At 44.1% G+C, this 14835-nt stretch overlaps 1 protein-coding gene across 2 annotated transcripts; it reads left to right on the forward strand.

Annotated features, from left to right (window-relative positions):
* Positions 1-576: 576 nt before the first annotated feature.
* Positions 577-14162, forward strand: Cyp2b15 (cytochrome P450, family 2, subfamily b, polypeptide 15). Of its 2 annotated transcripts, XR_015640738.1 has the most exons (10): positions 577-774; positions 2386-2548; positions 2691-2840; positions 4690-4850; positions 5596-5772; positions 6535-6676; positions 8685-8872; positions 9043-9184; positions 11389-11524; positions 12739-14162. XR_015640738.1 is itself a non-coding variant. In NM_001135668.1 (9 exon segments), coding segments are annotated over 9 exon segments (1488 nt in total).
* Positions 14163-14835: the final 673 nt, after the last annotated feature.

Below are 14835 nucleotides of genomic sequence, written 5' to 3' on the forward strand. Positions count from 1 at the left end.
GACTGTTGCTGTTGATCTGTTCCCCTACCTAGGCTAACTTGTCTGGCCTCAGCAGGAGAGGATGTGCCTATCCCTGCAGAGACTTGATGTTCCAGGGTAGGCAGATAGATACCCAGTGGGAGCCTCCGCCCTCTGAGAGGAGAAGGAGAGGGAAGGATGGGTAGAGGGACTATGCAGTGGTTGTAGGGGGGATCTTGAGGAGGAGGCATTAATTGGGATATAAAATGATTAAATAAATAAATAAATGAAAAATGTAATGTTCCTTCATATATGCAGCACACACAGCTCCATGCCTAAGTAAATGAGCAGATGAAACTAAACTGACAAGTGCAGAAATCGAAATGTGTTACTTCCAATGCCTTCTCTCCTGTGTATCTATTTCATGATGTCTTTGCCAACATCTAAGGTTGGGATAAAGGAATGGGGAGTGAACAGGTCACCAGGAGCCCAAACAGGAAGTATGGGTGCTCACATACCTGGACAGTGATGAGACCGGGAGGTGGGAACAGCTGGAGTTGCTTAAGTGAGTAGGGAGGCGGGCTCATGATAAAAGATCCTGCTGGAGTGTTCCCTGATGTCAACAGTGGTTAGACCAGGAACATGGAACTCGGTGTCTTCCTCCTCCTCACTTTCACTGTGGGCTTCTTGCTATTATTAGCCAGCCAAAATCGGCCAAAGACCCATGGCCACTTACCACCAGGACCTCGTCCCCTGCCCTTCTTGGGGAACCTCTTACAGATGAACAGAAGAGGCCTTCTGCGTTCTTTCATGCAGGTGAGACATGCACAGGACTTGAGCCCTGTGGGCTTAGCCTGTGTTGACTCTTGGAGTTCACTCAGCAGGAAGAGCAAGGGACTCCTTGCAGACTTTAGGTTCAATTGTGAAAGTCACTGAGTGAAAGGTAGCATGCAGTCTTGCGATGACGGTGCTCAGATAGACAGGCAAGTCTTCCTGTGTTGGAACTGTTTGGAGCACTGTGCTTGTAGTGCAAGAGGTATGAAGGTATTGAGGTATAAGCGTGTAGTTTCACTTCTTGGGGCTTCTCTTTTCTAGAAGAGAAAGAAAAATATCAGAGGCATCAACTGTACATTTTGCTCCTGCCAACAAAAGAGATTAGCCTGAGGTGTTCCAGGAGAAAGAGGAGGATAGGAGGGGCAGGAAGTGAGCTGAGTAGGTAGATAGGGCTAATCAGTTATAAAGACCATGCAGTACCCAAGCCTGGGGCACTGGCACCATCTTTACCAGTCTCAGAATTGGTGCTTCACAAATGGTATTTCATGTTAAATTATCACTTGTTCATTAATAATCAATGAAAATCCATGACACCATGTCCCATTGAGAGAGATGATATGGTGGCAGTGATCCCAACTTCCTGCCCTCCTTTGGTGTGTAACAGAACAGCCACCTGGATTCAGTGGCATAGCCATTCATATTTATTTAGCTTTTGAGACAAGGTTGCCCAACTTTCCCCAGGCTAATCACAAACTCATGATCCTCCTTCAAGTTTAATATGATATTGATTATCTGATCTGTAGATTGTTATTTCACTGTTCCATAAGGTATGGTGTTGTGACCCCACCTAAAATTATAAACGCATAAAATATATAGAGCATTTTCATAGAATTATTTCCTAAACAACATGAGACCTGACCATTTCCATTTCCTCATTTCTGTTAGCTTCATGGACCTCTAGACTGAGATAAAGTTAACAAAAGGATGAGGGTAAGCTGTTTTCAAACATGCACCATTCTATTCAAAGGCTTTCAGCACTGGAAGGTTTTGATATTCCTGGGACCAATTCCCTGGAGATGCCCAGAGATAGTTGAACTGACATGTAGTTTCCGGACAGTCTGTACTGTAGACCTGATTGACACTCATGACTACAACCAGGGGTCACCCCTTTCTCCTCTGAATAATCAGTGGGTGGGTCAGGACCATTCTTCTGACTGTTGTCAGGAGATATTTATCAGATTGAAGCTGGGTCACTAGAAGAATGGTTTCTAGATGAGATGCCAGGTATTGCTGACCAAACTGAAAAGCATGATCATGGGTCTATATCTACATTGTATATATACATATCCATATCTATAAATAGATCCATATCTATTTATTTTGTTTTGACATAAGACCTTATGTAGGCCAGGCAGGCCTCCAAGTGGATACATACCCACATAACTACTTGCTCTCTGGCCTCTACTTCCTATCCAAACTCTACATTTCTGGTGCACTGATTAAAACATACAGCCAACAGAGTAGACCTGCTTCACTGTTTGGTCATCAGAAGGGGAAGGGTAGCCTATTTATCCGTCTGTATCTAAGTGTTTTAAAACTTTAACAATGTCTGTGCTGACGGGCCACAATCCTGGTGTTCTTGTGATTTGCCAGCTTCAAGAAAAATATGGAGATGTGTTCACAGTACACCTGGGACCAAGGCCCGTGGTCATATTGTGTGGGACAGACACCATAAGAGAGGCTCTGGTGGACCAAGCTGAAGCGTTCTCTGGTCGGGGAACAGTTGCTGTGCTCCATCCAGTTGTACAGGGATATGGTAAGATATGGGACAGTAGGGAGAGGAGGATGTGGCCCAGGTAGGTGAGTCTGAGACCTGAAACCCAAGCTGTGGAGAAGGACTCCGGATTCTCTGAACTTCCAATGTAACCCACCTACCCACATTTGCCCTGCTTTCTTAGGTGTGATCTTTGCCAATGGGGAACGTTGGAAGATCCTTCGGCGATTCTCTCTGGTCACCATGAGAAACTTCGGGATGGGAAAGCGCAGTGTAGAGGAGAGGATAAAGGAAGAGGCCCAGTTTTTGGTGGAGGAACTGAAGAAATACAAGGGTGAGACTTGGAGAATGGGCATTAAGAAGATATGAGGGCCCAACCAGAGAAAGACACAAAAGGGTAGAGAAAGATGATAGAGACAGAAAAGAGATGAGGTGGTGAAAGGTAGGAATGGACAAAGGTGGGGAGAGAGAAATACAGAGATAGTAAAAGAAAAGGGAGGTTTAAATTATCCACAACTATCTTGGAGACAGATAAACTATGCTGGTCACTTGTATACAAAAAAAATCAATCTTTGAATTAATTTTATCTGTCAGTGGATATGACTGGTGTACACTTGTCATCTCAGAACTCAGAAGACTGAGACAAGATGGTCATGAGTTCAAGGCCAGTACTATCCACACTGTGAGGTCCAGTCTTACACTGTGGCTGAGGGTGAGTTGGAGAGTGCTTTTAGTTCCATGGTGGGGTGTGGTTGTTATCCCAGCAGTCCAGAGGTGGAGGGAGAATGCTGAGATTTTCAAGGTCATCTTCTACCACACATAGAGTTCAAGACCACCTTCATTTAACCTTTTTCATGCCCTCCTCACCCCACAATGTTCTTAGTTCCATGGTTCTCATCTTTCCTAATTCTATACCACTTTAATACAGTTCTTCATGTTGTAGTGACCCCCCCATCCATAAAATTATTATTGTTCCTACTTCATAACTGTAATTTTCTGATATTAGGAATCATAGTGCAAATATCTGTGTTTTCTGATGGACTCAAGCAACTGCTGTGTTGTTTGATGTCCAAGGGATCATGACCCACAGGTTGACAACTGCTGGTCTTAGTGAAAGGAAAATACAGAACTTAGATGAAGTGAAGGAAGCAGGAAAATTTTCCATCATGTTCTAAACAGAAACTCTGGTTCCTGTGCTTGGGTAGATGAGAATCAGTGAGCACAGAGGTTGATGGGAGTTGTCGTTTGGTAGATTTCTAAGGCAATTCTGGGTCCTTCATGATTCCGTATAACAAGGGCGTCTTGGAGACTTCATTTGCAGCTCTATTTCTTTACAGCAGGCATTTGCCTTTCTCTTATTCATGTTCCTAATGAGAGCTGAGGTGGTGAGCTGAGCTGCAGAAGCAGAAGAGGAAGAAAGATGCAGAAATTGGGAAGAGGGGTGGGAGAGAGAAGTCGTGGAGATGGAGGATCCAAAGGAAAACAAGCTGGAAGGCTGAGAGTAAAATTGACTAGCTCAGGGAAGGTTCTACAGGGAACCAGAGACTATAGACAAGCCAGCTTTGGGGAGAGGGCAACAAGGGTTTAATACTGTTGGACAGAAAACAGCACTCCAACCACCCAGCGCCATGAAAGAAACTGGCATACAAAGAAAGCAGGCAGCAGGTCCTGATAGCTTCTTAAACACCACAGAGCCTAGAAGTCTCAGAAGGGATGGAGGAAGATGGACGGATGGGAGTGGGGTGCTCAGAACTTAATCCACACAGGAAATCCTTGAACCTTTCTTGGCTCTTTCTGTCACTGAGAATTAACTATCAGCTCAGAGTCAAAATGGTGACCAGGGAGGAGGTGCATTGTGAAGACTAACTATACATGCTGTCCTTCTCAGCCCTTGGCAATCTGAATCCTGCCCCCTGTCATGAATGTTCTCTTAGTGATCTTAACTACCCTCTCTGTATGCTAACAACACTGCATCTTATGTCCAATATCCTGGGAAGTCAAATAAAATTATTTATTCAGTGCTTAGAATAGGGCTTGGTCCATCATATGTGCTATCGAGGTTACCTGCCTTTGCTATTTTTTGAGTACTGAGTGATGGGGACAGCCTCATGAGATGGAAATAAATTCAGATATTCCCCTGGTTCTATATTTCCTGTCTCCTGTCTTGCCTCCTCGTTCTCCAGGAGCCCTCCTGAACCCCACCTCCATCTTCCAGTCCATCGCAGCAAACATCATATGCTCCATTGTCTTTGGAGAGCGCTTTGACTACAAAGACCACCAGTTCCTGCGTCTGCTGGATCTGATCTATCAGACATTTTCCCTTATGGGCTCCTTGTCCAGCCAGGTCAGTGGGTGGGAAGAGAGGAGCATCCAGGGCAGAGAAAACAAGAGATTGCATTGTGGGTGAAAGAGGGAGTTTGTTAGGGCTAGAAGAAAGACAAAGACAGCACAGAGAAATAAGGAGGCTGAGACCTGGAGGCAGGGAGGGAGCATGTATAACAGGTTAGAGAGACCTGAATGTACAGAGCCATCCATACATGAAGAAAAAATGGTTTATTATGAAGATGTAGCTCAGAAGACTGAATGCTATGTTTCCATGCAGGATCCCCTGGGTTCCTCCCCAACACTGTATATTCTGGGCTTGGTGATATACAAAACTTGAAATTCCAGCATTTGGGTGGTGACATCTGGGGGATCAACAATTCAGGATGATCCATGGCTACATATTGAGTTTAAGGCCAATCTTGCTTAAATGACATACACACCCACAACCCACAAATTGAAACAAACACAATTGAGCAAAGAGGCTTAGGAAGGAGCACAGAGGAAAGACAAAAGAGATACAGAGAGTGCAAGACAAAGGTTAGAGACTACAGTTCAAAAGCATGTATATGTATGCTCTGTGTGTGTGTGTGTGTGTGTGTGTGTGTGTAGTGTAGTGTAGTGTAGTGTAGTGTAGTGTAGTGTAGTGTAGTGTAGTGTAGTGTAGTGTGAGGGGGCATTGTTCATGAAATCTGAGTACCTAGGAGCACTGCCCACTTCCCGTGACCTGACAGCTCCAGGTGAGCCCCTGAGTCTCTTTCTTACAGGTGTTTGAGCTTTTCTCTGGCTTCCTGAAATACTTCCCTGGTGTCCACAAACAAATCTCCAAAAACCTACAAGAAATCCTCAACTACATTGACCACAGTGTGGAGAAGCACAGGGCCACCTTGGACCCCAACACTCCACGAGACTTCATCAATACCTACCTTCTGCGCATGGAAAAGGTGAGTCCTGCATGGATGAGAGAGGGGGTGGGTGAGAGTGAAGGATGGGGATGTGTCTTAGAAAAAGAGGGGAAAGAGGATGATGAGAAGAGATGGAAAAAGAGGGGAGGAGATGTAGACTGTCTGGAGGAAAAGCAAAAGGGAGGAGAAAATGACAGGGAAAGAGAAGGGGTGTGACTGGGGAAGAAACGGGGCAAAGAACGAAAAGCAGAGAAGACCACAGAGTCTAGAGAGACAGCTCATGGTTTAGAAACACTGTCCAATATGGTAGATGACTGGAGTTCCTTTTGCAAAACCTATGTTAGGCTTCTCATAATCGTATGTAACTCCAGCTCGATAAACTCCAACGCTGTTCCTAGCTCTCTCGCAAATACAGACACACACACACACACACACACACACACACACACACACACACACACACACACAACCCACAGTCATACACACATAAATATACATAAAATAACTATGTTCTAAAAAAGAGCTGTAAATGACCAAAGAGACAGAAGAGTGAGATTCTAAAGACCAGAGGAGTCCAGGGAAGACTGAATAAAAAGAGGCTAAGAGACAATGAGACAAGTGGTGTGAACTGCTGAGGGGACCCATGCCAATTGAACCAGAAGTGGTATGAACTGGTGAGGGGACACGTGCCCAGTGGTCCAGATAGTGTGGGACACACAGACAGTGACTAGAAAGGCACATGAATCACTGCAAGGATCCAGTCATCCCTGACCCTTCCTTCTCTCTCCCATCTGGAACCAGGAGAAGTCCAACCATCACACAGAGTTCCATCACCAGAACCTTGTGATCTCTGTGCTCTCTCTCTTCTTTACTGGCACCGAGACGACCAGCACCACACTCCGTTACAGCTTCCTGATCATGCTCAAGTACCCCCACGTCGCAGGTGTGCCATGGGTGAACAGTTGGGGATCTTCAACTTCCTTTTGGCTGCAGGGGTTTGTGTGAATAACAGAGACATGGGCTTCTTACATCTGGAGCTCTGAAGGCTTTGTTTGGTTTCCTTTAATCAAAGGCAGTGCTGTGGTGGTGTGTGAATGAGCAACTGGCTGACTGTATTCTGCTGTTTCCTCCTATCACTTAAAGGTTGATTCAAACTTCCTTCCCTCTTTCTGTCTTTCTGTCTTTACATCCATCCCTCCATCCATCAATCCAAACTTCCTTCCCTCCTTCCCTTTTTGTACTTGCATCCATACATCAATCCAACCATCCGTCCCTTCTTTCTGTCTTTACATCCATATATCCATCCATCTATCCACCCAGCCAGCCATCTATCTATCCTGTCCTTCCTTCTTTCCTTCTGTCTTACATCCATCCATGCACACATCTTTCTATTCATCTACCTCTTCATCCATTCACCCACTCTGTTCACTAAACCATACATCTATTCTCCATGTGTACTCATCCATTTTCCCACTCATCCATCTATAAGCCTATTCACCCACTCATATAGTCACCTGCTCATCTGTATACCCATAGATTGTTAATCCTTGATTTGTTCGTCTCTGATTCACACAAGGGCATATCATTCATTCATTCATTTGGATTAATCAACTCATGAGTTTTTTCTTTGATTAGGAATACTTGAGTGGGCTATTGTTATTGAATCATTGGTCCATTGAAATATGAACCTTTTCATTCTCTAATGCTTCCAACTGACCTTTGAACTCACCATTCATGTGTCCACCCATTCCCTCATGTATCCATTTAATAACTCACTCATTTAGCTATTATTTATGTATCATTCAATACAACTATTAATTCCTACATTAATCTTCATTAAATTTAACATTCAATTGATCATTGATTAGTAGTGTTGATTAATATTTGTGTTTATGAAACAATTACTTATTTTAATCAATTACTATAATGAGTAGTAAGTGGAAGATACACATCTTATTTCTGTTACTCATCAATCTTTCCTTTTATGAGCTGGCTCATCCATTTCTTGGTTGACTAGCATGCACGCATTTTAAATTTTTAAAAAAGATTTGAAGTTATTTTGAGTATGCCTTGCAAAGCTCATGTGTAGACATGAGAGAACTTTGTGTATTCTGTTCTCTTCTTCCACCTGCACATGGGCTCTGGGTGTCAAAGTCAGGATGTCAGGCTTGCAAGTCAAGTGCATTTATTAGTTGAACTATTTCCTCAGCTAACATGTTCATATTTTATATGTTGTTATGCATACAGTAATTTACTTCCCTTTTATTTCTGAGGTTATAAAATTAGATTATTAGCCTAGATGTTAAAATTTATTTTAATTTAATGTGCATTGTTGTTTTGGCTACATATGTCTGTGTGAGGGTGTCAAATCACAGGGACTTGGAAGTACAGAGAGTGTGAGCTGAAATGGATGATGGGAATTGAATCTGGGTGTCCCCTCAATGAACAGACAGTACTCTTAAATAATTGAGTCATCTCTTCAGACCCCTGGATTTTAATTATGAATTTCCTGCAAAGGGGAGAGAGAGAGAGAGAGAGAGAGAGAGACAGAGACAGAGACAGAGACAGAGACAGAGACAGAGACAGAGACAGAGAGAATAAACCTGTGTGCAGGAATACAATTGATAACATTCATTCATTCATTATATTCTTGCCATTTTTCCTCCAGCCTCACTCTGGATTGACAGTTGAAATGGCCCTTTGCTGAAGATTTTCCTTTTATCTCTTTTACAAGCAAAGCTGGAGCTTATTAAGAAGAGACTCTAGCATGCTCTACACACGGATGGAGAGACAGGTCCTTGAGAGAAGCACAGGTGTGTGCATCCAAGGAGCACTATGTTTTTCTCAGCAGAAACTCTTAACTATTCCTGGGTTATTGGACCCCAGAAAACAGGTTGGTATGCATTGCCTCTGAAAAGAGGCACTGTCTATTGTCTCCCCTTTCTATGCAGAGAAAGTCCAAAAGGAGATTGATCAGGTGATCGGCTCACACCGGCTACCAACCCTTGATGATCGTACCAAAATGCCATACACTGATGCAGTCATCCATGAGATTCAGAGATTTGCAGATCTGATCCCGATTGGTCTACCACACAGAGTCACCAATGACACCATGTTCCTAGGGTACCTGCTCCCCAAGGTGAGGCCAGTTGTGATTCCTCATCACTACTCCATGAGCATCCTCCACTCTCCTAATCACCAACCTCATCCTGTCTGTGGTTTTCCAGGACTGTGTTTCTTAGGGACTGACTGTTTTACATATGGGAGTCAGGATATGTTGACCTCTTCATGTTTCATAACTTCTCCTAGAACACTGAGGTTTACCCCATCCTGAGTTCAGCTCTCCATGACCCACGGTACTTTGACCACCCAGACACCTTCAATCCTGAGCACTTCCTGGATGTCAATGGGACACTGAAGAAGAGTGAAGCTTTTCTGCCCTTCTCCACAGGTGAGACAGACCTGTAATTCCTTTTCTAGACACTAGAGGCAGGCCCACCCTCAGGGATAAAAACCAGTAAAGTCCCAATCTACTGAGTCTGTCCCAGCCCTTGACTGAACCATCCTATCTACCCTGGGGATGAAGCACCATGAGGGGTTTCTTGAACTAAAGAATCCTGGTCAGGAGGACTTTGGAGTAGTATTTAAAAGCCTCTAAACCTGAGAAAATTAATTTGCTTAAGAAACAAAAGCAAAAACAACCAACGTCATTTATGCACACGGCCATGAGCTTGGTTGGGCCTTGACAGTTGAGGAGGTATTGACTTTATCAGTGAGAACTTGGGTTATGGTACATGTCTTGACACACTTGCCCCTGACTGCATTAAATATTCCATAGCTTTTCCAATTGCAAGAGAAATCATGACCATCTATTTGAGCAAAGAACCCATTCATAATGCTTAATATCCTTAGCCAGAAAAATTTCGAAGTTTCAACAGATAGTAAAGTTGGTCAGAGGCGAGCCATTTGTAGTTGAGGATGTGGCTATAACCTGACTCATGCCACTTCCACTCTTCTCTTACTTGGCCATGCAGTAGTAGTTGGCATCCAGGGATTGGTTCGCAGCTATGCTTGGTTGTAATTTATTTATTTGCAAGCAGAAGAGTTACATGCTGGTGCAATATAACCTCAATACAGTTTGCAGTTCACCACTAATAAAGTTAGGTTATTTTTTATTATGTATATGGTCAGCCTTGTGCCAAATTGAATTCATTTTAACAAGCTCTAGCCATGAGAAACTCTATCTAGACAGAGGTTTCGGAGATAAAAGTAAGTCCAAGATAGTACTCCTCAGACCTCTTTATTCTGTGGTAATGATTGAACCTGAGATTTGCAAATGTTAGGCAGGGACTCTAACACTGATGACACCCCCAGCCCCTCACTGGGGAATACTAGGCAGGGCCTCTATCACTGACACACACACACATTCCCTCACTGAAGGATTCTTGGCAGGGTATCTACCACTGAGCCACCCAAAGACCCTGTCTAGAGTTGAGTGTCTTAGAGAGTTCAGTGACTCAGGACTCAGCTCTCCCCTGAACTATCAAATGTACTGGCTTTCTCTCTTACTTAATCTATATTCAGTGTGGAGACCAGTAGTTGGATAAAAGTGAATGTCTCCATTCCATAGTTGTAAGTTTAGAGGGAGACAAGAATGGAGATAAATAAGGCTAGAGACAGAGAGTAGATGATAGATAAAGAACAGAATTGCAACAGGAGGCACGGGAAGATGGGACATGCTGTACTAGTCAATGTTAAGTGTCAATGTGAGAACATAGAATTAGCTGAGAAGAGAGTTTCAGTTGAGGAATTGCCTACATTAGCATGGTCTGTTCCTTGACTGTTAACTGATATGGGAAGACCCAGCCCATTGTGGGTGGCATTAATTTTTGTTTGAGGCCCTGAAAGAGAGGTGAGATCTAAGCTGAGGTCCAAGGAAGTAGGCAGCATGCTCTGGACTGTAGATGTGGGCATGACCAGCTATTCCCAGCTCTTGCTTTTTGACTTCTCTGGCATGACAGTCAGTCATCTGGAATTGTAAGTCAGAGAGGTGCCCATTCCTCATCCATGTTGATTTTATTGGGGTATGTGTCATGACAACAGAAATGAAAGCAGGACACAAGACGACCATGGCAGAAAGAGGTATTTTAGGATACACAGTGGAGTGAGACAGTAGAAGAAGAAGGATGGAAAGGTCTAATAAGGAGGTGAGGGTATAAGAACAGAGGAAGATAATGGAAAGTGAAGAGAGGAAAAAGTAAGAATGAGATCAATGAGACATAAAGAGGGGGCTGCTGCACAAACACATGACAAGGAAAGAATAGGAGGGAAGAGAGGGAGGGAAGATGGGGAGAGATGGAGAGAGAGGGGAGAGGAGGAGAGGGAGTAAGAAGGAAAAAAGAGAAGATAGGAAGGGGGAGAGAAAGGAGTGAGGTGAAAAGGTAGATAAAGAGAAGGGAAGAGAAGAAGAGGGAGAGAGAGACATGGGAGAAAAGGGGAAGGAGAGGGAGAAAGGAAGGGGAGGAGCAGGAAGAGAGAGGATGCATAGGGGAGGAGAAAGAGAGGAGGGACAGGGAGAGAGAGAAATAATAGGGAGTTTAGACAAAAAATAAGTAGAGAAAAGGAAAAAAGTGAAAGAAAAATAATATCTGGTAGGTAAGAAGATAAATGTTGACTGCCCTGGCCCACAAGAAAAATAAATGAAACCCAAAAGCATTTGAGCCAAAGAACCATGGAAGATGTCCAAATCGCCAGCTCCAGGCCTGGGGACATCCTATTGAGAGAGAGGGAGGTAAGTCATTAAGCTGTTCTGGAAAACTCTGGGTCACAAAACCGGTTGTAAGAGAACCATCTCAGAGAGATACTCCATAAATGACTAAGCTTGTGTCACCTAAATTATGGAAAGAACATGTCCAAAGTGATGGGGTGCTTTTCCCAATTACTCCCACCCAGGGCACAATTTCCCAACAACAGGCACAGGAATTGTTGAGAAATCCCTCCTGCACCTGGATGTCCTAGGGGAGGGGGTGTACATCACTGAGGTTCAGGGCAAGCTGTGGTGCCTACATATGAGCTTTCAGGCTCCCTTTGCTCTATGGTGCTCCATGCCTGAGTTTCCAGCAAGCAAGAGCTCCTTATGCCTCTGAGAACGTGGTGGGTGCCACAGACCCCTTATCCCATGTACTTGCTCTCTCTCAATCATCTGAACTGTTTGGGTAGGAACTTGTTGAAACTCATCAATCTAGGGTTGATAGCAGAAAGGGGATGAGGGAGATTAAGAAACAACTTCTGCACACCCACATAAACATCTTACACGAATAGCTTTTCTTCTTTTCTTTCTCCTCACTCTCCTGTATTCTTCCCCCTTTTTCTTCCTCCCACTTTCCTCTCACCCTCTCTTCTTTCCTCCTCTTCCTCTTCCTCCCCTTCCTTCTCTTCCTTGGTTTTCTTTTTAAGATTTCAGAGAGGGAGTCCTTGCTACACAGCCCAGACAGTTTTGAAGCTATGATCCATCTCCGCCAACTTTCCTACATGTTAGAATTACAGGCATCCACCACCGGGTCTGGTTCATATAGAATTATTAATACCAGCCAGATGTCAGTTAAAGAGTCATTACACACATTAACTTTGTGCTCATGATAACTTTGCAAGATGTCAACCATCACCTTCATGAGAGAAATGAAAAATCCTAAAGGTATCATGTTATAAAATGGTCACACCCACCCACCTGTGTACCCTCAACTCTTAGGTGGTCCCAACTTCCTCTGGGGCAATAGATGCTTTGAAAATCCAACTCTCACAAGTGAATGCCAGTCAGCCACCAAATATTTTGCATGGCCTTTTTGAGGTTTGGAGGGTTTCTTTATACTTTCTTAGCATTGTAGGTTAAGGGACAAACTCACACATTTCATCGCAATGGTCATGGTTGTCTGGGTTTAGGGATGAAACAATACAAAGGCTATATACGGCCCTGAGGCTCACATGACTTGTCCTTTGTGCCCACAGGAAAGCGCATTTGTCTTGGAGAAGGCATTGCCCAAAATGAATTGTTCATTTTCTTCACCGCCATCCTCCAGAACTTCTCTTTGGCAAGCCCTGTGGCTCCTGAGGACATTGACCTCAGTCCCATTAACAGTGGTATAAGCAAAATACCCTCACCATACCAGATTCACTTCCTGTCCCGCTGTGTGGGTTGAGAGAGGAGTGTCAACGGTCTCACTTTTCCCCAACTCCATACCCTGTGAATGGAATAGGAAAAGCTAATGAAGGGCCTTTCTTGATGTAAAGACAGAGAGACTTCTGGAGGCCACAGCTTGTTCTGAGTCACCTCTCTCATGCTTGTTAACAGCCATAGTCCCTACTTGCCAGTCTATATTCCAGGATCTGTGTGAATAGACTACAGATGGTTTCTCTTGAGTTGGCTCCACCCTACTCCCGTGTGTTGTGTTGGAGGGTCATGTGTGAGGACCTCATTGATAGATGAGTAAGAGACCCCATGAATGTATCACAGTGCTAGTGAGTGGTGGGGACAAGATCACGCTGTGAGTTTAGAAGTGCGACCCCTCTCCTGCTTGTGTTTACATGCAGATGAAATCCATATAACGAAGCTGACAAAATTTTTTAGTTTTGTATTCAGTGCCAGAGGCTCATGTAGTTCACACTGACCTCAAAATCCTATATATATTCAAAGATGTCTTGAAATCTCGATCTCCTGACCAGTGCTGCCATCACAGGCACATGGACCTACACCCAGATTTTAACATGACTATATCTTAATGTTTATATTTTAATCTCCTTTAATTTATTCACAATACGTACAACTTCACTATCTAATTCCAGGTATCTTGTCCCATTTAACCAACACCACTCCAAGCCCCAACCTATTCAAAGATCAGTCCCTCATTCGTTCTCTCCATAACCTCCCCTGCACTGGACACCCACAGTGCCACTTTTGTTTGACCTTTGTGTCAATGGACTGGCCTGACCTGTGTGTCTTGTAGAAAAGGCAAGGATGTGACCTTGCATGCTGGCTGCCTTTTATGCCACACCCAACTTCTCAGGCCCCTGTACTGTGCAGGCCACAGTCACACACCTTCACAGACCTTCCCCATTCGCTCTCTTAGATTCTTTACCCTGAATCTTCTCTCTAGACAAGGATCTCCTCAGCCCTCCACCCCTGAGCTGTGTGACTCTACTTAGATTCTCGAACATCCCCCTGTAAGTCCTCCATGGATCTCATAAATACACCAACCTTCCTCACCAATCAAAAAAGGATCCCTGGTATGATTTTTTTTGAGCGTGGTTTGCTTGCTTGTTTGTAGAGACAGGATCTCACTATCTACCCCTGGGTGGTCTTGAGCTCACTGAATTCTGTCTGCCTCAGCCTCCTGAGTTCTGAGATTAAAGGTTTGTGCTGCCACATCTTGGTTAAACACTGTGGGGTTGGTTTATTTTCTGTGTTTGTTTCTTCTAGTGTGTTTGTGTGTGTTGTCTGTGTTGTGTGGGGGGGTGCATGTGGGTGTATTGTGGTGTTTTGTCTGTCTATATCCCTGCATCATGTGAGTGTCCGGTGTCCGCGGAGGACAGAAGATGGCATCTGATGCCTTGGGATGGAGTTATTAATGGTTGTGACTTCTGCATGTCAGTGCTGGGCATCAAACCGAGGTCTTCTGGAAGAGCAGCCAGTGCTCTTAATCACTGAAAAATCTCCAAAAGTTCTTTTGCTGAGAACGTTTCCACCGCATCCACACTGGGTGAAGGAAGGAACAACCTACTGTCCTGCTCACTGCTGTACTGTGAGCACTTGGGACAACAGGTGGCTGATGCCACGTAGTCAAAACATCTGCCAAAGAAGGAATAAGTAAATACATAAATAATGTGAGGAAACCAGCCACTATTTCAACTCACACACTGTGTGTCCAAACCTATTTAACCTTCTTATGGTGCCTAGAAATAATCCCTGTCCCCAAAGGGTTTACCTTTGTTCCTGTTCTGATATCTATCTGATCTTGATTCCTATTGTTGCCTTGACACTTTCTGACAGAGGTGGCCTGGAGCCACACTTTTATTGGGGTCACCTGAACCTCTCTGCCTCCACACACC

The sequence above is a fragment of the Rattus norvegicus genome, chromosome 1 (genome assembly GCF_021556685.1).
Source record: "Rattus norvegicus strain SHRSP/BbbUtx chromosome 1, alternate assembly SHRSP_T2T, whole genome shotgun sequence".
In the NCBI taxonomy this organism is placed as follows: Eukaryota; Metazoa; Chordata; class Mammalia; order Rodentia; family Muridae; genus Rattus; species Rattus norvegicus.